Here is a 22,461-nt window from a genome sequence, read left to right on the forward strand (position 1 = left end):
AACGAACTACCCCCCGAGATCCGGACGATTCCGGATCTCTTAACCTTCCGCCGCGCCCTCAAGACATGGCTTTTTCAACAAGCGGGCCTGACCTAAGGTGAGTTTTAAATAGGGACAATTTTTAAACAATTTTAAAGAGCCACAGCTACCAATATTTGGATTTTAATTGGTTTTTAGCAGGGGAAAATTTTTTTTTGTATAATGTTTTAATATGCTGTGAGCCGCCCTGAGTCCCATGGGGAGAAGGGCGGCATATAAATTTAAATATAAATAAATAAATCTACACTAAAGGTATTATAGTAATGCCACCACCTAGTTACCCCTTTCCCCATTAAATAGAAAATGAATAATGGCAATAGGCTACAGATGGAAATATGTAACAAATTCAACATATCAAGTACACAACACTAAAATAAATACCTATTTTCTTTAATTATCCATGTGGAGCTTTCATGGTCGATCAATGAAAAAAGGTCACCTTTCAGGATAGGAAACTGTGGATCTTTCAATGCTACACTGAGTTGATTTGGAGAAAAGCTGACATGTATATCTTCTTTGGTAAAGTTTTCATGGAGTCGGAAAATGATTGTTAAATCATCTTCAGTCTGTTGCCAGTAATATAGAGGTTCTGTAAACAGAAGCACATAAGGGGAGTACATAATTAGCTAAAGGCTAAAACATTGAAGATTTGTGGAATAGCTGTCAAAAAACCAGTTATTAGTACAACAAAATGTTGCATTGCCTAGCTACTTGAAACTAGAAAAAGAAAAGTAACAGCAGCTCCAAAGTTCATCATCTGTCATTATTTAAAATCTACTAGGAAGGTACAAATAATCATTAAATATGAAGAGAATAAAAAATACAATGCATAGATAAATAGAATCATAACAGTTGCAAAGGGGGCATTTAGGCTATTAGTTCAATCTACTGCACAGTGAAGAAATGCAAATTAAAGTAGCCCAGAAAAATGACCACCTAATTACTACTAAAACACATCCAAATGAGGGGTTTCATGGTCAAACTGCTATTAATATTAGGAAGTCTTTTCTAACACTGAAAAGTATAATCATATCCCCTATTAGTCATCTTTTATCAGGGTTAAACATATTAATTCTTTTCCATTTTTCATCACTTAAATTTGTAGTCCCTGATCATCTTCACTGCCCTACGTTGAAATCGTTCCAATTTTTCAGGATCCATAAATCATGGAGCCCAGAACTAGATGCAATAATCTAAAGAATGACCAAAAAAGAAAAGAGCAGAATAGTTACTTCCACCAATTTCGAAATTATATTTATATATCCTAATGCAGGTTGAATTGTATGTAATTATCTTCTAATGAATTAAATGACAAGTCTGTTAGTCATAGAGTTGTCATTTTTCCTTGATTGTTCCCATTTATAAAATTACATCAACAATTATATCCTATGAATCATTAGAAAACATTATTACTGTCATCTTAGACACTAACTGAACAGTATAAGATAACCCTACCACAAATGTACTGTAATTTACTAAGACATCAATATAATATAGAACATACCAGCTTTTTAAAAATCAAAGTATCATTTTCCCTTATTTGGCTACACAGGATAAATGAACCTATTGGCATGGATTTTTTTTCTAGCAACTTTGCTACCTATAAAGGCAGAAGCTTTTGAATGAACAGCACTACCCACCATTTATAATGTCTGAACCAGGCTATGATAGTACTTCTGAGAAGTCTACTTATCTACTGAGAAGTTTACTTCTGTCACATGAATGAACATAAATTGGATAATGTCATATTTCTACATCAGCATAGCTTCTTATAATCTTACAATCATAAGCATTGAAGGCTTTGGCAGGTTAAATATTTAAACAGATGGAAAGCTCATTGTATACAGGTAAATATATTGCAACTCTAACTTGTACAATTACTTCCTTTAACTGTAAAAACTGTGTGACAAGTTAACAAATCAAGGTATGTAAACACAGAAGTTGCTTTTGAGATTCTGGGATTAGATCACTGACTATCACATGGTTATGCTGAAGAATTTTCAAGCCTGCATGATTTTAATTATGTTTTCCACTATAAAGCTTCAGGATAGCATGAGTGGTAGGGAGTTACCTTTCCTGTTTACTTCTGTTTTCTCCTTTTCATTTTCATCTTGTTTGGTCTCACCATTCTGCAAAAGAGTATAGGGCTTGTAGGAGATAACCATCAGGCCACTGCCATCTGGTTCTAGAGCTGCATAATGAGGAACAGATTTTCCTTGAAGAACTCGGCGTTTGGAGACTTCATACACTTCTTCACCTGATTTAAAAAAAAAACTTTGAATTTCTTAATTCCTCCAATTTTTAAAGGATAAGCATTCAACAATACCTTGATCATACCAAAATTTGGGGCATAATTTGTCTTTGGAATGCTTTAATACAGCCTTCATGAAAGGAACCAACCAACAAACATGCAGTCCTTGAAAGAGCGTTATGTAGATATAGGAGCACAGAACACATATACTCTCCTTATAACTCCAAGGTTAATTACACCACTAACAATTCTTCTGGAATATCTCAAAATCCTCATTTGCACGATGGTGTGTTGAATATATTTACTGTCTTAAATTACTTGTAAAAAATGATAAAGGTGTGACAGAAATTTAAAAAAAATTGTAAATGATCTTGTGAAGCTTGTTGGGTTCAGAGAAAGTGATCAGCCCAAATTAACCTAGCTAGCTTTCCATTTTCTACCCTGCCTTATGTCCAGAGCTCAAGGCAGGGTACGAGGGCACACTCCTCTCATTTTTCCATATAATATGAAGTAGGCTGGGCTGAGAGACAGTGACTAGCTCAAATTCACCCAAATTCATGACTGATTTCTATGGCCAGGCTCTGCCTTAAGCTATTCGAAAAGATGACTGCTTATAGTACGGAGTCTATTTCAGATTCTATTTGAGATTGTTTCTATACATTTTTGGGGAACAGAAAAGATAAGGAAACATGTATTGAAAAGGAACTTCTTTAACATAATAATAATGATGATGATGATGATGATGATGATGATGATGATGATGATGATAATGATGATGTTGGAAGGGACCTTGGAGGTCATCGAGTCCAACCCCCTCTCAGGCAGGAACCCTACACCATTTCAGACAAATGGCTGTCCAGTCTCTTCTTAAAAACTTCCAGTGTTGGAGCATTCACTTCCAAACATTTCGGCTATTAGGTATTTGCAAATTTGTATTCATATTTTTTCTCCATTCCCTAAAGTAACAGNTGAGCCAACATTAATAAAATAACAGTAAAAAAGAAGCATGTGATATAATAAATCTATAATACATGTATTGCATCCAGTATTTCATTGATAGCTTTAAAAAGGTATCATTCTATGAATGTATGCTTTTGTTTTGTTTCATTTTGTTTACTGTTTTGTATTTTATTTACTATAAAGCAATAAATAATAATAATAAAAGTCTGATTCCAGAATATAGTCAATTCATAGGAGCATGAGATAACTGCATCCTAAATTGAAACAATTCAGATTGCAGGTTGGGAAACCATGATTGTTTCTCATAAAAAAAACTGGAAACTTGGAATTCTGGGAGGACGGTTGTGCTGGGTTTTAGTACCCTTCTTTTTATATTTATGCACATTGAGTTTTTCTTCAAAAGGATGTAATCATTTAATTTCATATCTATAGTTTGAAATATGCCCATCACTTTCAGTCTACCTAAAGATAACTAAACACAATATATAAAGCCAATCACTGTAGGATATTCAACAAAGTACGATTTCAAAAATCATGCAACATACAATTTAATCACTAGATTGCAATATATTTTGCTATGTATATTTATATATTAAAACCACACATTTTATCATCAGTTTACCATTTCATCAGAAGTAAGATACATCAGCTGCTCAGCTATTGTGGCACTTTGAGCTGGGTCCATAATAAATTCCCCCCGACAGTCACCAATTATCAGTTCTGGCCATAAACGCTTTTCTTCTTCCTTCTTAATTAAAATTATCTCTAATCTAGGAAGAGATAAAATAGATAAACATTGATAAGCCATGAGCAAAAGTAGAATTCAGGACTTAATATTAAATAAACTATATTAATCTATTCACAATACTTTGATAGTAGTGAGGTGCTTCAAGGAAACCCAACTATGAATTCACACCTCTACTGTAGATGGTGTCCTTTCACTGGAACAGTCTAGAATTAAATCATTCCTTAAGAATCTCTGCCCCTAGGCTTTATATACCATGTCTTCTCCTCAATTTTGATGACAGACAGCAATTCCAAAAGTATAAGGAAAAACAAACCATCTGCAATAGGAAGGTGAGTAGATCATATCGGTTTATAGATGACCACATGAAAAACTTCAGTTATAGATAAGTACTTGATTCAACATTATTGTATTTTATGAATCAGACACGGGTGACCACCTATTTACAAACTCACGTGTTAAACGATACAGGGACTGCTTTGCTGAATGCTACATACTACCGACATTCATTTCATTGTGGTAATTTACACTAAAGGTATTCTAGTAATGCCACCACCTAATTACCTCTTTCCCCATTAAATAGAAAATGAATAATGGCAATAGGCTACAGATGGAAATATGTAACAAATTCAACATATCAAGTACACAACACTAAAATAAATACCTATTTTCTTTAATTATCCACGTGGAGCTTTCATGGTCAATCAATGAAAAAAGGTCACCTTTCAGGATAGGAAACTGTGGATCTTTCAATGCTACACTGAGTTGATTTGGAGAAAAGCTGACATGTATATCTTCTTTGGTAAAGTTTTCATGGAGTCGGAAAATGATTGTTAAATCATCTTCAGTCTGTTGCCAGTAATATAGAGGTTCTGTAAACAGAAGCACATAAGGGGAGTACATAATTAGCTAAAGGCTAAAACATTGAAGATTTGTGGAATAGCTGTCAAAAAACCAGTTATTAGTACAACAAAATGTTGCATTGCCTAGCTACCTGAAACTAGAAAAAGAAAAGTAACAGCAGCTCCAAAGTTCATCATCTGTTATTATTTAAAATCTACTAGGAAGGTACAAATAATCATTAAATATGAAGAGAATAAAAAATACAATGCATAGATAAATAGAATCATAACAGTTGCAAAGGGGGCATTTAGGCTATTAGTTCAATCTACTGCACGGTGAAGAAATGCAAATTAAAGTAGCCCAGAAAAATGACCACCTAATTACTACTAAAACACATCCAAATGAGGGGTTTCATGGTCAAACTGCTATTAATATTAGGAAGTCTTTTCTAACACTGAAAAGTATAATCATATCCCCTATTAGTCATCTTTTATCAGGGTTAAACATATTAATTCTTTTCCATTTTTCATCACTTAAATTTGTAGTCCCTGATCATCTTCACTGCCCTACGTTGAAATTGTTCCAATTTTTCAGGATCCATAAATCATGGAGCCCAGAACTAGATGCAATAATCTAAAGAATGACCAAAAAAGAAAAGAGCAGAATAGTTACTTCCACCAATTTCGAAATTATATTTATATATCCCAATGCAGGTTGAATTGTATGTAATTATCTTCTAATGAATTAAATGACAAGTCTGTTAGTCATAGAGTTGTCATTTTTCCTTGATTGTTCCCATTTATAAAATCACATCAACGATTATATCCTATGAATCATTAGGAAACATTATTACTGTCATCTTAGACACTAACTGAACAGTATAAGATAACCCTACCACAAATGTACTGTAATTTACTAAGACATCAATATAATATAGAACATACCAGCTTTTTAAAAATCAAAGTATCATTTTCCCTTATTTGGCTACACAGGATAAATGAACCTATTGGCATGGATTTTTTTTCTAGCAACTTCACTACCTAAAAAGGCAGAAGCTTTTGAATGAACAGCACTACCCACCATTTATAATGTCTGAACCAGGCTATGATAGTACTTCTGAGAAGTCTACTTATCTACTGAGAAGTTTACTTCTGTCACATGAATGAACATAAATTGGATAATGTCATATTTCTACATCAGCATAGCTTCTTATAATCTTACAATCATAAGCATTGAAGGCTTTGGCAGGTTAAACATTTAAACAGATGGAAAGCTCATTGTATACAGGTAAATATATTGTAACTCTAACTTGTACAATTACTTCCTTTAACTGTAAAAACTGTGTGACAAGTTAACAAATCAAGTTATTTAAACACAGAAGTTGCTTTTGAGATTCTGGGATTAGATCACTGACTATCACATGGTTATGCTGAAGAATTTTCAAGCCTGCATGATTTTAATTATGTTTTCCACTATAAAGCTTCAGGATAGCATGAGTGGTAGAGAGTTACCTTTCCTGTTTACTTCTGTTTTCTCCTTTTCATTTTCATCTTGTTTGGTCTCACCATTCTGCAAAAGAGTATAGGGCTTGTAGGAGATAACCATCAGGCCACTGCCATCTGGTTCTAGAGCTGCATAATGAGGAACAGATTTTCCTTGAAGAACTCGGCGTTTGGAGACTTCATACACTTCTTCACCTGATTTAAAAAAAAAACTTTGAATTTCTTAATTCCTCCAATTTTTAAAGGATAAGCATTCAACAATACCTTGATCATACCAAAATTTGGGGCATAATTTGTCTTTGGAATGCTTTAATACAGCCTTCATGAAAGGAACCAACCAACATGCAGTCCTTGAAAGAGCGTTATGTAGATATAGGAGCACAGAACACATATACTCTCCTTATAACTCCAAGGTTAATTACACCACTAACAATTCTTCTGGAATATCTCAAAATCCTCATTTGCACGATGGTGTGTTGAATATATTTACTGTCTTAAATTACTTGTAAAAATGATAAAGGTGTGACAGAAATTAAAAAAAAATTGTAAATGATCTTGTGAAGCTTGTTGGGTTCAGAGAAAGTGATCAGCCCAAATTAACCTAGCTAGCTTTCCATTTTCTACCCTGCCTTATGTCCAGAGCTCAAGGCAGGGTACGAGGGCACACTCCTCTCATTTTTCCATATAATATGAAGTAGGCTGGGCTGAGAGACAGTGACTAGCTCAAATTCACCCAAATTCATGACTGATTTCTATGGCCAGGCTCTGCCTTAAGCTATTCGAAAAGATGATTGCTTATAGTACGGAGTCTATTTCAGATTCTATTTGAGATTGTTTCTATACATTTTTGGGGAACAGAAAAGATAAGGAAACATGTATTGAAAAGGAACTTCTTTAACATAATGATGATGATGATGATGATGATGATGATGATGTTGGAAGGGACCTTGGAGGTCATCGAGTCCAACCCCCTCTCAGGCAGGAACCCTACACCATTTCAGACAAATGGCTGTCCAGTCTCTTCTTAAAAACTTCCAGTGTTGGAGCATTCACTTCCAAACATTTCGGCTATTAGGTATTTGCAAATTTGTATTCATATTTTTTCTCCATTCCCTAAAGTAACAGTTTCCAGAATTCCTACAGTAAGAATGTAATAAATGTGTACAGATAACCAGTGAACTTTCTTTCATATACCAGCAAAATAAAACCAAGTGAAACACTCACCCTCCTTAGAAGTATTCACAACTGTAACCCACTCCAAAGAAACATGAAAGCCGCTGCCTTGTGCATCCAATTCATCTTTTTCTATTCGTAAGAGCAACACACCAACTGAATGTGAGTCTGACTGCAAAAACGATATGCTGTGGACTATAATAAAGGGAGTCTCAAACTCTTCACTGAATAATATCTGGAGAAAGAAGAAACTTTAGTAAGCAACTGAGTAATATTTTCTGAGTTCACAATCCACTCTTCAGATCTAAGAAGTGTTTTTGTGATGGTAATTCAGTATATACTATTTCCAATAAACACAATTCATTTAACAGGAGAAGAAAATACTTATTTGAAGTGTTTTAGATGTTGCTGATGGTATATGATTATTTGATTCCAATTTTAAGATTTTTTCCCCATACAAATAAACTATGTTATTGGTCCAAGATGTTCCATCTTTGTAACTGAATCATGTATCCAGCGCAACCTACACATAAATCTGGAGACTAGACAATAAAACTTATTCTGCCTCTACATCTTTCAATACTAAAAATCTTTTGCAAAGGGGAAAAAGATCTTCTCAAGGCCAAATACAGTGCTCATTCAAGCCTTATTTCTAGGGCCTGGCTTATCATGATGGATGAATCCCCTTAATTGTAGCTTTATTCCACCAACCATGAACACTAATATGCCTTGCATAAACTTCCTCAATCATCCAGGAAAATGATTAGGTCACCACAGATATTGCTCAAGCCATCATAGAAAGCTTTATGGACAAGTTGGAAGTTTGTTTACCTCTTCAAAAACCAGTTTATATTTTATGAATCAAATTCTAAGATTGATTATGAACCCCAAGAATGAGAAAACAAGATACTAAAAACATTCTGAAATACTAAAAAAAGCTCTGGAAGCTTACAAATGTTTACAAGGTATCAGTGCGGCTCTCAAGATAGAATGCATAATAAGATAGGATGGAGAGCCAATTTGGTCTAGCATTTAAGGCACTGGGCTAGAAGGAAGGAGATCATGAGTTCAAGTCCCACTTTGGCCAGGAAAGCCAGCTGGGTGACTTTGGGGCAGGGACTATCTCTCAACCTAACTCACTTTACAAAGTTGCTGTGAAGAAAACAGGAGGAGGAAGGTAGTGGATATGTTTGCCAGTTTGAGTTCTTTGTCAAAACAATAAAAGCAGGATACAAATAAATAAATAAATAATAGTAGCAGGATATCCCAAATTCTGAATTTAATTATTGTATTCAACTCTTGGCATAATTTCTAGGAAAAAGATAATAGTGATATTTATTTTTATTCTGCAATGAACATACTTAATATTCTTTCCTCCTGCTATTTTCCCAAGAACAATCCTATTTGGTGGGTTGGACTGAGACAGTCACTGGCCCAAAGTCAGCCAAGCTGGCTTTAATTCCTAAGGTGGGACTCATAGTCTCCTAGTTTCTAGCCTGCTTTCCTTAACTATTGGCTGATTTTAGGAGTCACAAAAAAATTGATATTAAAAAAAACCCACTAAAGATTCTAAACTAGCAAAAAGCTAGTTTTTTTGCTATATAAAATACGGAGAAGAAATAGTTAATTTCTATGCTGTATCATTTTTTTCCAGAAATGGCTTAAGTGTAATTTAGAATTTCTTTACTCAGAGAATGTTAGGAAATAGGGCAATCAAAATAGTACTTTTGACGCTAGCTCCAGCAAGATGCAATTAAGATCAACATGATGTTCAATTAAATAACTTTCTATATGAATTCATTTGCATAACTACCATTTGGACAAAAAAAATTATCCTTCCAGAAATCAACAGATCTATGCAGAAAGGTATATTTCACAGATACTTTAGAGAAAATGTATTTGTCTCTAGGAACTGTAAGCCTTTATAGCTGATGTCTTTATTTTCATATTTTACATATTTCTGAACATTAATGGTTAGATCTTATGATTAGAAGTAATTTTTCATAAATATTTTGTTTTCTATTTAATTGTATGATGCATTTAATATTTTACAGCATTTGACTTACAACAATAATTTCCATTATAAATCATGATGCTCATAAGTCAAGGCATCCATGTGACCGGACCTGACATTATGACTTCTTTGTAATAGTTGTTAAGCAAACATCGTAGCTGTTAAGTGAACACCACATTCATTAAGTGAATAATGTATTCCTACTGTCATTAAAGCGTAGTCACAAGTGTGGAACACTGTAACCAGCTGTAACAATGAGCCGGTTGTCAAGCATCCAAAATATGGTCATGTGATTGCGGGATGTGCAGCCATCAGAACTTCAGGTTGTAAATAGCTTTGGGGGGTGTGTTGTAAGTTCAAACGGTCAGTTAGTAGCTGGTCATTAAACAAGGACATACAACAATGCATATGAATCCCAGAGTTTTACCTACCCCATTAATCTCAGTATTCTCAAAAGCAATTAAGCCACTCCTTTTAAGCTCCAGAGATGATTAAGCAGCTAATATGTGTTTAATTTTGACACTTGAGTTGGCTAGATTGATCTTCAAACTTCAGGAGTGTTAGTTTAGAGACTGTGTTTTATGTACATTGTCTAGAACAGTTTTGTGTGTGCATCAGACATTTGCAAAATTATAACAAATGACAATAATAATTAGGTTTCCTGAAGTTAGCAGTCTTTAATGAAGAAACAAGGATGAAATCACTTATCTTACAATTCGAAACATATATGAAAGCCAATTTGTTTATACTGAAGCAACCAAGCAGTAGAAAGAGGATGATCTTAACCAAGCATACTCAACCATTTGAGAAAGGAGACAGCATTTAAAATATACTTAATACTTCTTAGCAGAAGACAAATTCTCAGGACTTACTTCCCACTTTTCACAAGAACCATCATCCCGCTTGCCAGTTTGAATAAGATATAGTCTTCCTGTCCCATCTGAAAGGGTAACCCAGGTGGAAGATGTGAAATGTAGTGATGCACAAAGACGATTATCACAAGCTATTAAGTCTGCAGGAAGCCTGAATACTTCTCTTGGTTTTTTTAAGGCAGTGTCCTGCAAAGCAAGAAAACAAGAATATATTTAAGCTCAAAAAACAAAGAACAAACAATCATAATAGCGTAGCTAAGCTTTTCATGGACTCTGGTGATGATCTTTAGTCTATACATCCCAAAAATAAGCAGAAACAAAGTTAGAAATGATAAGAAGTCAGAAGAAAACATAATCTCCTTATTAGAAAACCAATATATACTGAACAAGAATGTGTGGCTATTTGATCCAGAAATTCTCTGATTAAGGGAATTCAACCTTTGGCTCTGATAGGGGTGGTATTCCCCTGAAAGAATTGGCAAGTGGGATAAAAGTCAAAATCTCTGAGTATTTTTTTTTTACTTATGTTTCTTAGTACATTAATACATGGCTAGTATTTTGGTTAGTACCCACTTCCTATTACATCAATTAGAACCACTTCTGGAATGAGATGTACAGAATACTGATACACATAACTCTTAATGTTTACCTGCACACACTCTCATCTCTTTTCATATTTAAATTAAAAACAGGTGCATAAATAGCTTTAACTGAAGAGATATTACACATTACAAACTGCAGCCTTTTTGACAAATATCCAGATCATCTATAATTAGCTATTAACAGAGAGAAGACTGTTAATTTTATTTTTTTGCTTTAATTAGCTAGAATAGAATACTTCACTTGGCCAGGTGTGATTAGACATATAAATAGTCTCCAGTGCTCAGGGTTGGAAGTTTAAACTTCCCCATACCTGAATACTGAAATTTGTGCGGCAAGAATGTGAAAACAATATTTTTGCTGAAAATTACACATGTAGCTCTTGGACACATACTTGCAAGAAAATTTGCCCAGTTTGCTGTTACAGCCATGGACATATTTATTTTATAACGAACTTACCAAAGTAACACTTAAATTCATGACTCTTCCAAGCTGATCAACATAATAAACATTATCTTGGTACCAGGAATCAAGATGTAGGTAATTATACATGCCAAACGCACGCATGTGTTCCAAGGTGTACTGATCATCTCTCAGTCTGACTTCTGCTACCGCTGAAGGGAGAAACAGAAACAGGAAAAATGTGATATTGCATAACCACTTAGGAAATGAATTTACAATATTTAACTTATGGGTCTTGTTCAAAACATAGTTTCCCTATTTAAAATAAGGGTATTATAGGTTTTGCCCAAGATACCTCAAAAGTAAATACACAGAGATCAGGCTGATAAGTAAAACTAGTATTAGAGTGCCATCTGCTGTCTCTGACTTTTCTTTAAATACTTAGGCAAATCTTAGAAGGCATTTTTTTTCCTAATAGCTTTCATAGCTTTCCATTTCCTTGGCATTCAAAAACATGAAAAAAAATTAAGTGGTGACAGCAACTTTAATCAACAAATCTACCATATCTATTTTCTTGCACCAGGACCACAAATCTCTTCAGAAACAAAACATGCTAACGTTATGGGTATGCACAGCAAGGTAAATAATTAGAAATAACTCAAATTTCATTAGTAGGACTCTGGATTATCAAGTAACAGAATACTGAAAAGTTGTCTCGTCATCACAATTTTATAACCTATTCATAAGTATATTGAAAGCATTATTATTCTCCCACATTCAACTAGTTTGCTATTACATCTTAGGGATCTCCCATAGTATTTGTCCAGCTGATCCTATATGGCAAGGTTGACAGACTCCAGGACCTTCCAATTAAATAATACCATATTTCTGGATCTTTGCCTGCCCTCTGGAATGAGATTTCCTCCAAGATTTGAACAACTGCCAAGGTAGAGTCTTGGTAGATATTACAGCAGTTACATACCAATAATATACAAGCTTCTCTGTCACAATCATTCTTAATTCTACAGTGTTACTATACAGTAACAATAAGTTTTACCTTTGCTTAAATCACCTTAAATTACCACCATAAAATCTTAGTTTATAAATACAATTATGACAATAAAATATCAGAGTACAATCAAATTCCTAATATAATTCAATTGACTTTTTATTGATTTCCTTTGACTTATTTAAGATATTTCTTTTACGCAGAGAAAGAATGTACATTAAAGTCTTCCCTTAATGAACTAGCCCGGATTAAATTTACAAGCAAGTCAGGTTTTTTTGAAAAAAATATTAGTTTGAAACTATTCAGAAGAAATATACAAACTCTATATATTTGACACCAAAGTACCGGTATCTGTATACGTATTAAATAATTAAGTAAAGAAATTCATGTAGGTGTGTGCCTATATTTTCATGCTGTTTTATTCTATAATGTATTTTAGATGGTTTTATTCTATATTGTATTTATATTGTGTTTTAACTGTATTTTAAATGTGTATACCTACTGCTAAATTAAAAATGAATATGCATTTTTATGTAAGGTACTGAAATGATTTTGCCTCATCTTGAAAATCTAAGCTGGGGACCCCAAACATTTCAGCTCATCAATCCCTTCATGAATTTTCAGACAGTTGCTGGATAAAACGATAGTGGGAATTGGGTAGTTTAATGAAGGATTGGGGGTGACATGCTAGCAGTGTTCCAATATCTCAAGGGTTTCCACAAAGAGGGAGCCAAGCTGTTCTCCAAAGCATCTGGTATAGGGTTTCCTGCCTGAGCAGGGGGTTGGACTAGAAGACCTCCAAGGTCCCTTCCAACTATTCTATTTCTATTATATTCTACCTGGAATATTTATTATCTGAAATTAATTTAATAAATACAACTTTATCCTTAACTAATAGTACTACAAAGAAGATTTTTGCTCTTTTGGATAGTCCCCTACTTATTTCTCTGGGGAATCCCGAGTTAAGCAGACTTCAAACTGATGTTTTTAGAACTTGGATGGGAGACCAACAGGAAATCTGAGAACTGCAGGAGTTTGGTGAGTGAAAAAACACCCCAGAAAAGGTCAAGCCACTTTTTAAGGAAGAAATCTACAGAGCCAGTGGTGGTTTTGTGGTTAAGGCATCAGGCTAGAAACTGGGAAACCATGAAAGCCAGCTGGTGCTCTTGGACTGGTCACTCTCTCAGCTCAGCTCACCTTACAGGGTTGTTGTGCGTGGAAATTAGGAGGAGGAAGGTGTGTTGGATACGTTCACCGCCTCGAGGTATTTGTAAAATAAATAACTAAATAAATACATGGGAAATAAATACATGCAACCCCATAAAACCACCAGAAGTCAAATTTGGTTCAAAGGAATGGGAAATTAATAGTCAAAAGTTGCTTGACAGTGAGATGGCAGGCATATAAATTTAACAAATAAATAAGACACAAGAAAATAAAATAATTAACTAAATGGGTAACATAAATAGAGCCGATCCCAAAAGGTGATCACATGACCCTGGGATACTGAAACTGTCATAAATGTGAACCAGTTGCCAAGCATCTGAATTCTGATCATGGGACCACGGGGATGCTGCAATGGTCGTGAAGTGTGAAAAATGGTCGTAAGTCACTTTTTCTAGTGCCGTTATCATTCGGAATGGTCACTAAATGAACTGTTGTAAATCGAGGACTACCTGTATTTTAAAAACTCAGGAGCAGAAAAACATTTCTTAAGCCTGGGACTATTCTCGGCTTTTCCTGCTCCATTTTACCCATTCTCCCGGGGTTTTTGCCTGGAAGCGCTCTCCCTGTCCAGCACGGCTCCAAATCCGGGAAGCCGAGCCACAGGGTCCCCCCAACGCAGCCTGCGCTTCCCCGTACCCCAAACCCGGCCGCCAAAGGGGCGCCAGCCCGACACTCACGCGAGTCCAGCCCCACTTGGTAGCAGGCCAGCGGCTCCAACGAAAGCTTGTAGCCCTCGAACTTGGCGTCCAGCAGCAGCCGCTTGACGCGCAATGAACAGTTCGCCGCCGCCTCCATGCCGCAGGCCTCGGCCTCAACAGCCGCCGCTGACGAGGAGAGGTCTCCAAGCCTTTCGAGTCCCGGTCGCCGCAGCGCTGAGGCCGTGGCAGCAAAGACCCCCCCCCCTCCCGCGAAGGATTTTGGGTAGGAAAGGAGTGCAGTGCCTGATGGGAATCGTAGTTTTGGAGCGCGTGTCGCAGGAGACAAGCCTTTCTAGAGCAGTGTTTCTCAACCTTGACAATTTTAAGGCATGGAGACAAGCCTTTCTAGAGCAGTGTTTCTCAACCTTGACAATTTTAAGGCATGTGGACTTCAACTCCCAGAATTCCACAGCCAGCATTGCTGGCTGTGGAATTCTGGGAGTTGAAGTCCACATGCCTTAAAATTGTCAAGGTTGAGAAACACTGTTCTAGAGCTTCTGGGCGCTTCGTGCCGGGGCGTTGCAGTTTGGTGCACGGTCCTTTGCAGGATGGGGGTCAACGCTAAGGGTCTCCATCACCCTAATCCAGGGGTCTTCAAACCTGGCCCTTTTATGACTTGTGGACTTCAACTCCCAGAATTCCTCAGCCAGCGTGCCTGCCTGAGGAATTCTGGGAGTTGAAGTCCACAAGTCATAAAAGGGCCAAGTTTGAAGACCCCTGCCCTAATCAATTCAGTACAAAGCAATGCTGTTCAGATCATGAAGGTTGCTCCTTTTCTGCATTTGATTGGATGTAGTGGGCAGAACTATACGAAAGTTCCTAAGATGGATATTTGGGTTACTCCTTGGTCTAAACCAGTGTTTCTCAACCTTGACAACTCTTGAAAATTCTAGACTTCAATTTCCAGAATTCCCCAGGCAACCAGATTGACTGGGGAATTCTGGGAGTTGAAGTCCACAAGTCATAAAAGGGCCAAGTTTGAAGACCCCTGCCCTAATCAATTCACTACAAAGCAATGCTGTTCAGTTCATGAAGGTTGCTCCTTTTCTACATTTGATTGGATGTAGTGGGCAGAACTATACGAAAGTTCCTAAGATGGATATTTGGGTTACTCCTTGGTCTAAACCAGTGTTTCTCAACCTTGACAACTCTTGAGAATTCTAGACTTCAATTTCCAGAATTCCCCAGGCAACCAGGTTGACTGGGGAATTCTGGGATTTTAAGTCCACACTTCTTAAAGTTGCAAAGTTTGAGATATGCTGCTCTAAGCCATATAAAGTAATAAAGGCAATAATCTGAGAGACAGACAGGCAGAGGGTTTCTTCACTTTGGTTTAGCATATTAAGTGATCTCAATCATTAGGGTTAATGAAACTTTGATGTCTTGGTTATGACTTAATGTGTTGTCTGGATGAGGATACATAACATTTTGCACTAAAACTATGGTCTATGAACAAAACAATCTGCATCTATACACCATGCTAAGCCAAGATCAAGCAAACCACATTATGACTTAGTGCAGTGGGTCAACTTGCCTTCTCTGTCAACCTAACTTTTAGGATTTATTTTTAGGTTTAGTTAGAGTAATAGTTGGAATTTCCAGATATATGCTATTTCCAATGCAGTGGTATGTCTCTTATTTTGAATCTGGTTACCATTTTATAAAATGATTTCACTTCCCAATAAAATGTAAGTTGGATTGCAAATTTATTGGGAATAAAATTCATTGAATTGAAAGGGTCCTATTTCTGAACTTTACATACTGATGATTTTCTCTGTCACTGCTTACTTCCCTGTGTACCATTCATTTTCATGCTTTCCCAAAAAACTACCTGGAAACGTCAGAGACTAAACTTTACTTTCCATTCATTTTAAATAAAATAAAGGTCAACTCCCAATGGAACATTCATGTGTTTTTTTTTGGAAAGTGTAGAGAAATTGTTCATTTTTGGGGGGGGGGGATGTTTTTCCCATGTTCATAATGTGGTCTATAGTCCCAGGATTTCCTAGTGTCTCCCACTTCGAAACTAACCCGATCCCGCCATGAATTCTGTTTACTTTTCAATATAACCAAACCAAGATTCTTTTTTAAAAAAAGTAAATCCCAAATAAAACAGGTAATGGGAATACGCCCCCACCTCCATTGTGCTAAATAACTAGTTTAAAGTCAGAAGGAACGATTGCAGCATCAACGTAAACCAACCTAGCGACAAAAAAAAAGTACAGTACAGAAGAGCATTGTGGGAAAAGTAGTTTTTGTGTTAAGGCAGCGTGAAGGCGTCATGGAACGGCTAAGAGGCAACGTCCTTCTGGGAGTTGTAGTTTTCATTGGGCGTCGAGCCGTTAGAGCCGTGCCGCTGAGAACTACGCTTCCCAAATCTTTCTGCGAGGATTGAGGCAGGCTGTTGCAAGGCTTCTTCTCTTTAGTTGGGTAAAGTCTTGGGCATCCGGGAGGGTTGGTCGTGTCGCGAGTTCGAGGCTCCGTTGAAACCGGGTCTCCTCGGAGCTTCAGCTCGCGGAGGAAACAAGTGGCTCGCCCGGGAGGTAACCCGTTTGTTTGGGGTAGGCAGTGTATCTAATAATGGCTTTTGTACTCGTGTGGATGTCGATTCTTCTTTGAATTTGCTTGATATTCCCGTCCCCTTTCCCCATCCTTTCCAGTCTCCCTTCGTTAAAACAAAAACCGAGTCCAAATCTGACTTTTCAGTGATTGCGGGGCGGTTTCCAGTAGTATAGTTGTAAGCACCATCGTCATCATTTTATATTATTATATTATGAAACTGATGGGCGTGCAACTCAAAGCATGCAGGACTCTAAATGGGTGGTTTTCAGAGAGGGGATCCCCACGTTATTCAGTAACCTCAAGTGTTTGGGTGCTTGATCCACTCTACACTTGGAAAATGCATTTGTACAACAGGGTTACATGAGTTGCTGAATTAAACTCCTCTTAATGTAATGGGGAAATATATGGACTGGCTTTTTTAGCTGAGTAGGTGATGCATGTTATGTGAATGCAGTCAAAATACATACCATGCAGGTTCCTGGCAAATTCAAAAACAAAATTGGCAACATGACAAGGTAACTTATACCAAGTCACAATATTGATACTCTTATTTCAGTTGTGGTTCTGCAGTTTGTGGAGCTGTACCAAGAATTTATGGAAGCCAGAGATTATCCTTGAAATAGCTTACATCATTGAAATGAAATAATGATTATCATTAGCTAATTACATATTTATTTGTGTGACATATATTCTGCTTCTTTCATCCAGGAGACCAGGTCTCCATTTTTCCAGTAACTGTAAGATAGTGAATGACCCAGTGAGACTTTATGGCTGCAAGTACACTTGAATGCCCGATTCAAGTCAGGGTTTAATCCAGTGTTTCTCAACCTTGACAATTTTAAGGCATGTGGACTTCAACTCCCAGAATTCCACAGCCAGCAATGCTGGCTGTGGAATTCTGGGAGTTGAAGTCCACATGCCTTAAAATTGTCAAGGTTGAGAAACACTGGTTTAATCCAACCACTAAGTCACATAGACTCTTCTTTACCCTTTTGATAAAATGAAGGTTTTCCATCTTGCCCTTTCCTGCTTCTTTGAACTGTTCAAAGATGCATATACTAGAAAAAAAATCAGGGATAAAAGTTGGGGGGGGAGGGGAGAATCTGAGTTCACATGACACATCAAACTTAATGTGGAGTCCTTTAATCACAGCAGTAAATCTTAATCATACAGAGTAATACTCATCAATCTTTCCATTACATTGATACCAGTTTCAGATTTAAGTGGGAACCAAAATTAGGTTTGTGTATCCTCTGGCATGAAATTGGCAGTATTGTCAGTTTCTGGGATTAGACTGCACCCTCCTGAAAAAATGAATGAAAATGAATGTATTATATATGACAGTTAAGTCCATCTGCTTCTCTCTCTCTGATTTTCAGTAGATCTGATCTACTTGCACTCAGGTGGGAAAAATGAACAAAGATGCACAAATGAGGGCAACTATTAATCAAAAGTTAATTGAAACAGGAGAACGAGAACGGTATGTGGGTTTCATTTTTTACTCTAGTTGTAGAACTGCATTGCTCGCTTGTTTAATGTTTTTCTAGTACCCAGTATGGATATATTTCTAATGCTGTTGTTTTTACAGTCTTAAAGAATTATTGAGAGCCAAATTAATTGAATGCGGTTGGAAAGATCAGCTAAAGGCACACTGCAAAGGTAATTGTCACTTTGGAATAGATTGTAACTCTCACTTCATTAATTGGTACCAGGAAGTCACAAATCTAATATTCATGTAATATGTATGTTCTCATGTTGCATTTTAAATTGCAGATGTCTGATATGTAGACCATATTTTTAAAAAGGAAACACACATTGCAGTGTCGTACTAATACATGATTCCTAACATCTGGCCTGCCTAAGGAATTCGTTAGTACCCCTCTCTCCTTTACTTTGTCTTTTTTCAATATTTATTTGTACCTCACCTTTATTATTTTTACAAATAACTCAAGGCAGTGAACATATCCAACACATCTTCCTCCTCCTATTTCCCCCACAACAACAATCCTGTGAGGTGGGTTGAATGGAGAGAGAGTGACTGGTCTAAGGTCACCCAGTTGGCTTGAACTCATGATCTCCTGCTATCTAGCCTTGTGCCTTAACCATTATTAGACCAAATTGGCTCTCAGTCATTGTATTTTTAACAGACGTTCTGAGATTAATGCAAAATATAAGGTATATTTGTAGAATATGCTGAGTTAACTATAAAGCTAGCATGGAATACGACTGGGTTTTTCTGAAACTAATTTCCCCTTCCTGCTAGCCTGCAAAATAAGCTGTTTTATCTACACTCTTTCTTCCCCTCCTCCTAGCCTAATTTTATTTTCTTTCCTGACAAAAGATACACAAAAGGATGAATGGAAATTGCAATCAAAATGGTTTCTATCCACAAAGATTATGAACCTCATCTGGGCCCTATAAATTGTGTTTGTGCATATATACATACCCACAGATATTCAAACATACACATACATTTATATAGACATATACATATACATTCACAAATATAGACGTACACACTGCATGGACAAGTCCCTGCAGGCAAGATTTTTTCAGAAGTGATTTGCCATTACCTCCTTTCTAGAGCTGGAAAGAAGTGTCTGGCCCAAGGTCCCACAACTGGCTTTCTGCCTAAGACAGGAGTATTACTCATAATCTTCAAGTCTGATGCTTAATTACTGCACCAAACTGGCTCTCTATATTTTGTATTAATTTTCTTTATTCCAATTACTTTGAAAGGGAAAATTTAAATAAAATAGCAATGTCAGCTAGGTCGCAATGGTATCTAGTTATGGACCAAGATAAATAGGTCACTCTCTCAATCCAACCTACCTCACAGGGTTGTTATGGGAAAAATAGAAGGAAGATGTGTTGGATTTGTTCGCCTCTTTGCGCTGTTTGTAAAAATAATAAAGGGAGGATACAAATATTGTGTGTGTGTGTGTGTGTGTGTGTGTGTGTGTTGGGCGGAACACCCAGTTTACCAAATGTAAAGCAATCTGTTCTGCGTTTTACCCCAGTCTAGGAGCATCTTTTGCAGGCAGAACAGATTGCAAGCTGCCCAGGTTCGAATCCCAGAAGGGTAAGACTAGCTGGTGAGAACTAAAGAGCTTGAAATAGCTATACTAGTCTCCCATTTAACTCTTTGTCAGCCACACAATTTTTTATATATAGGGTCTGTGCTATTAAATTTAATGTGCAAAAGATATGTATTATGTCAATTTCTGTAATTAAAACAAATTTCTCTGCTTTTATCTGACTTTAACCTGCCTGCTTGTCTTTATCTTGTTTAGATGTCATCAAAGAGAAAGGGCTAGAACATGTTACTGTTGATGATTTGGTGGCTGAAATTACTCCAAAAGGCAGAGGTAATAAGGTTCTATTGCTTTGGTACTCAGGCCTAAAGTATACACTGAGTTCTTGGAATAAATTGTTTCTAGGCACTGAACAGACTTTATTTGTATAGCTTTAAGAAGGTGGCTGATTCATGAACCCTCCAATGAAGTCCTGGGATTTACATTTGCATTTTATTTCAATGTTTATCCCAGTGTTTTTCAACCTCAGCAACTTTGAGATGTATGGACTTCAACTCCCAGAATTCTTCAACCAGCATGCAACACATCCTGGGAACTGAAGTCTACACATCTTTAAGTTGCTGAGGTTGAAAAATACTGTGTTTTCAGTGCTATTTTATCTTTGAATGGTTGCTAAATGAATAGTTGTAAGTCGAGAACTGTCTCTATTCTGTATTGCATCCTCAAATATGTTGCCAAGAACTGGACACTAGGATAGGTAGCAAAGTTGAAAAATGACAAAGTGAATCCAAGGAGTTGGAAGCACTCTTTAACACCTTCTTAAAGCACTTCAGGACCCTCTGCAAATCGTATGTCATGTATCTGTGGGACATATGAGCCCAATTGCTTTGACTGACCTTTTCTTTTCAAGTCTGGATTGCAACACAGTGCAGAATAGAGTTTAGCTGTTCAATTCCATGATATAGAAACGGGGCTTCTTTCAGCTGCACTGAATTTGCTTTTTGAGCAGTCATATTATATTGCTGATGCACCTTTTGATCGATTTCAATCCCCAGGCACTATTCACAAACAAGGCATCCCATATCCTGTACCTGTGCCTTTTGATTTATTTTTCCAAATGAAATTTTCACCGGTCTCTACTAACACATAATTCATTTATTTTCAATCCTCCACTCTATCAAGATTGTTCCAAAGTTTGTTTCAGGCAGCTAATACTATTTTGGGGTTGAACTTGATTTGGTGACTCACACGGACACATTCATGTTGTCATCTTGATATGATTCAAATGTTGCCATTCCGTACTTTTTGTAAGAATTTTGATTTCCCATTGAAGTCCTACCCATAGTCAATCATACTTAGCTTTCTAGATTGCCAACATCGGTCAGATGGTGCCACATGACAAATATACCTGCAGCCACGCTCATACACATAGAAAGGCACAGAGGATAGTATAATACTGTATAAACAGTACTCGACTTTTGACTGTAATTGAGCTTGGAATTACCGCAGTAAGTCATGTCAGTTGTTAAGCAGATCACCGTGTCCCTGTGCCCAATTTTACACCTTTTTTTGCTGTGAACAAGTGACTGACACTGGACATTTTTTTTTTTTGCCGGAAACCAGAAGTAAACATCAGTGTCCAGCAGAAAACATTATACATTGTAATAAAAAAGCTGTCAATGTAGGCTGGTTGTCAAACACCCAAAATGCAGTCAAGTGACCATGGAGGGGTAGGGCTACCTATCGGAACTCGAAAACCTGGTCATAAGTAGCTCTGGGTAGGTCTGTTGTAACTTTGGTCACTAAGCGACCAGTCATAAGTGGGAACTATCTATATTTGAAATTATTTGCAATGTGGCGATGATTTCATCTTGCTCTTTATTATTCTTTTTCAGCTTTGGTCCCTGATAGTGTAAAGAAAGAACTTCTACAAAGAATAAGAACGTTTCTGGCTCAACATGCCAGTCTTTGATCCTTCCTTTTGAATCTTACCATGCTTTAACATGCGGTGTTCAGTGAATCATATGAAAAACTGGATGAACATTTTTCATGCTTCAGGATTAAAGTTCATTATTTTTTAAAAAATATTTCATTTACTTACTCCAAGTCTACTTCCATATATCAATTATTATTAATGTTTTAATAAAAGAAAAATGCCAACAACCTGTGCTTAAATGTTAAAATCAAAAATGCTTTGCCATTAAAACAGTGTTGCGTGTCTTAACGGGTCTGACCTGTGTCAATATACTTTAATATTAAATGGCTTCTTGGCCATCCCGCTAGATGAATCCAGCAGAAAGGATAAGAAAGCATAAATTCTAAATTTTTGATGTCAATTGCAAAACAGCACTGCAGCAGAGGGAAAGCAAACTGTAAAATAAATTACCATGGCTCCAAATAATGGCGCATGACCAGTGACACCATGAAAATCCAGCCATTGCCTGCTTGCCAGTTGACCTCTGATGAAAATGCCAACATTTGTGTGTCAGCATCTTACACATATTGTCATCTGCCTGCTTTACCTCCATC

The 22,461-nt window shown here is 36.6% G+C and overlaps 2 protein-coding genes across 5 annotated transcripts in view; one reads left to right on the plus strand and one right to left on the minus strand.

Moving 5' to 3' along the window:
* The window catches only part of NUDCD1 (NudC domain containing 1), a 30,371-nt gene extending 15,838 nt beyond the window's left edge, over window positions 1–14,533 (minus strand). Inside the window, exons 1-7 of the mRNA XM_015827270.1 lie at window positions 14,315–14,533; window positions 11,459–11,613; window positions 10,400–10,585; window positions 7,565–7,748; window positions 6,350–6,535; window positions 4,660–4,867; window positions 3,873–4,020 (exon numbers count right to left, since the gene is read on the minus strand). Of these exons, the coding sequence (XP_015682756.1) occupies window positions 3,873–4,020; window positions 4,660–4,867; window positions 6,350–6,535; window positions 7,565–7,748; window positions 10,400–10,585; window positions 11,459–11,613; window positions 14,315–14,432 (1,185 nt within the window). The 5' untranslated portion in view covers window positions 14,433–14,533. The remainder of the gene's footprint in view (window positions 1–3,872; window positions 4,021–4,659; window positions 4,868–6,349; window positions 6,536–7,564; window positions 7,749–10,399; window positions 10,586–11,458; window positions 11,614–14,314) is intronic.
* A 2,149-nt stretch (window positions 14,534–16,682) lies between these two features.
* On the plus strand, window positions 16,683–22,145 carry ENY2 (ENY2 transcription and export complex 2 subunit). 4 transcript variants are annotated; one of them, XM_015827266.1, is made up of 5 exons: window positions 16,683–16,896; window positions 18,277–18,377; window positions 18,486–18,556; window positions 20,191–20,265; window positions 21,828–22,145. In XM_015827266.1, the coding sequence occupies exons 2-5, from the start codon at window positions 18,310–18,312 to the stop codon at window positions 21,902–21,904; spliced, it is 291 nt and encodes a 96-aa protein (XP_015682752.1). In that variant the 5' UTR covers window positions 16,683–16,896; window positions 18,277–18,309; the 3' UTR covers window positions 21,905–22,145. The 4 variants fall into 4 exon arrangements, with proteins under 4 accessions (XP_015682752.1, XP_015682753.1, XP_015682754.1 ...); XM_015827267.1 differs by having other exon boundaries at window positions 18,280–18,377; XM_015827268.1 differs by having other exon boundaries at window positions 16,683–16,878.
* The last annotated feature ends 316 nt before the right edge of the window (window positions 22,146–22,461 follow it).

Source organism: Protobothrops mucrosquamatus, unplaced genomic scaffold, assembly GCF_001527695.2.
Source record: "Protobothrops mucrosquamatus isolate PMUCROS unplaced genomic scaffold, P.Mucros_1.0 scaffold3585, whole genome shotgun sequence".
NCBI classification, from domain to species: domain Eukaryota; kingdom Metazoa; phylum Chordata; class Lepidosauria; order Squamata; family Viperidae; genus Protobothrops; species Protobothrops mucrosquamatus.

Coding starts and splice junctions, on each gene's coding strand:
- ENY2 (XM_015827266.1), top strand. CDS start 18,310: ATGAACAAAGATGCACAAATGAGGGCAACTATTAATCAAAAGTTAATT. Junction 18,378..18,485: donor GAAACAGGAGAACGAGAACG/GTATGTGGGTTT, acceptor TTGTTTTTACAG/TCTTAAAGAATTATTGAGAG. Junction 20,266..21,827: donor AATTACTCCAAAAGGCAGAG/GTAATAAGGTTC, acceptor ATTCTTTTTCAG/CTTTGGTCCCTGATAGTGTA.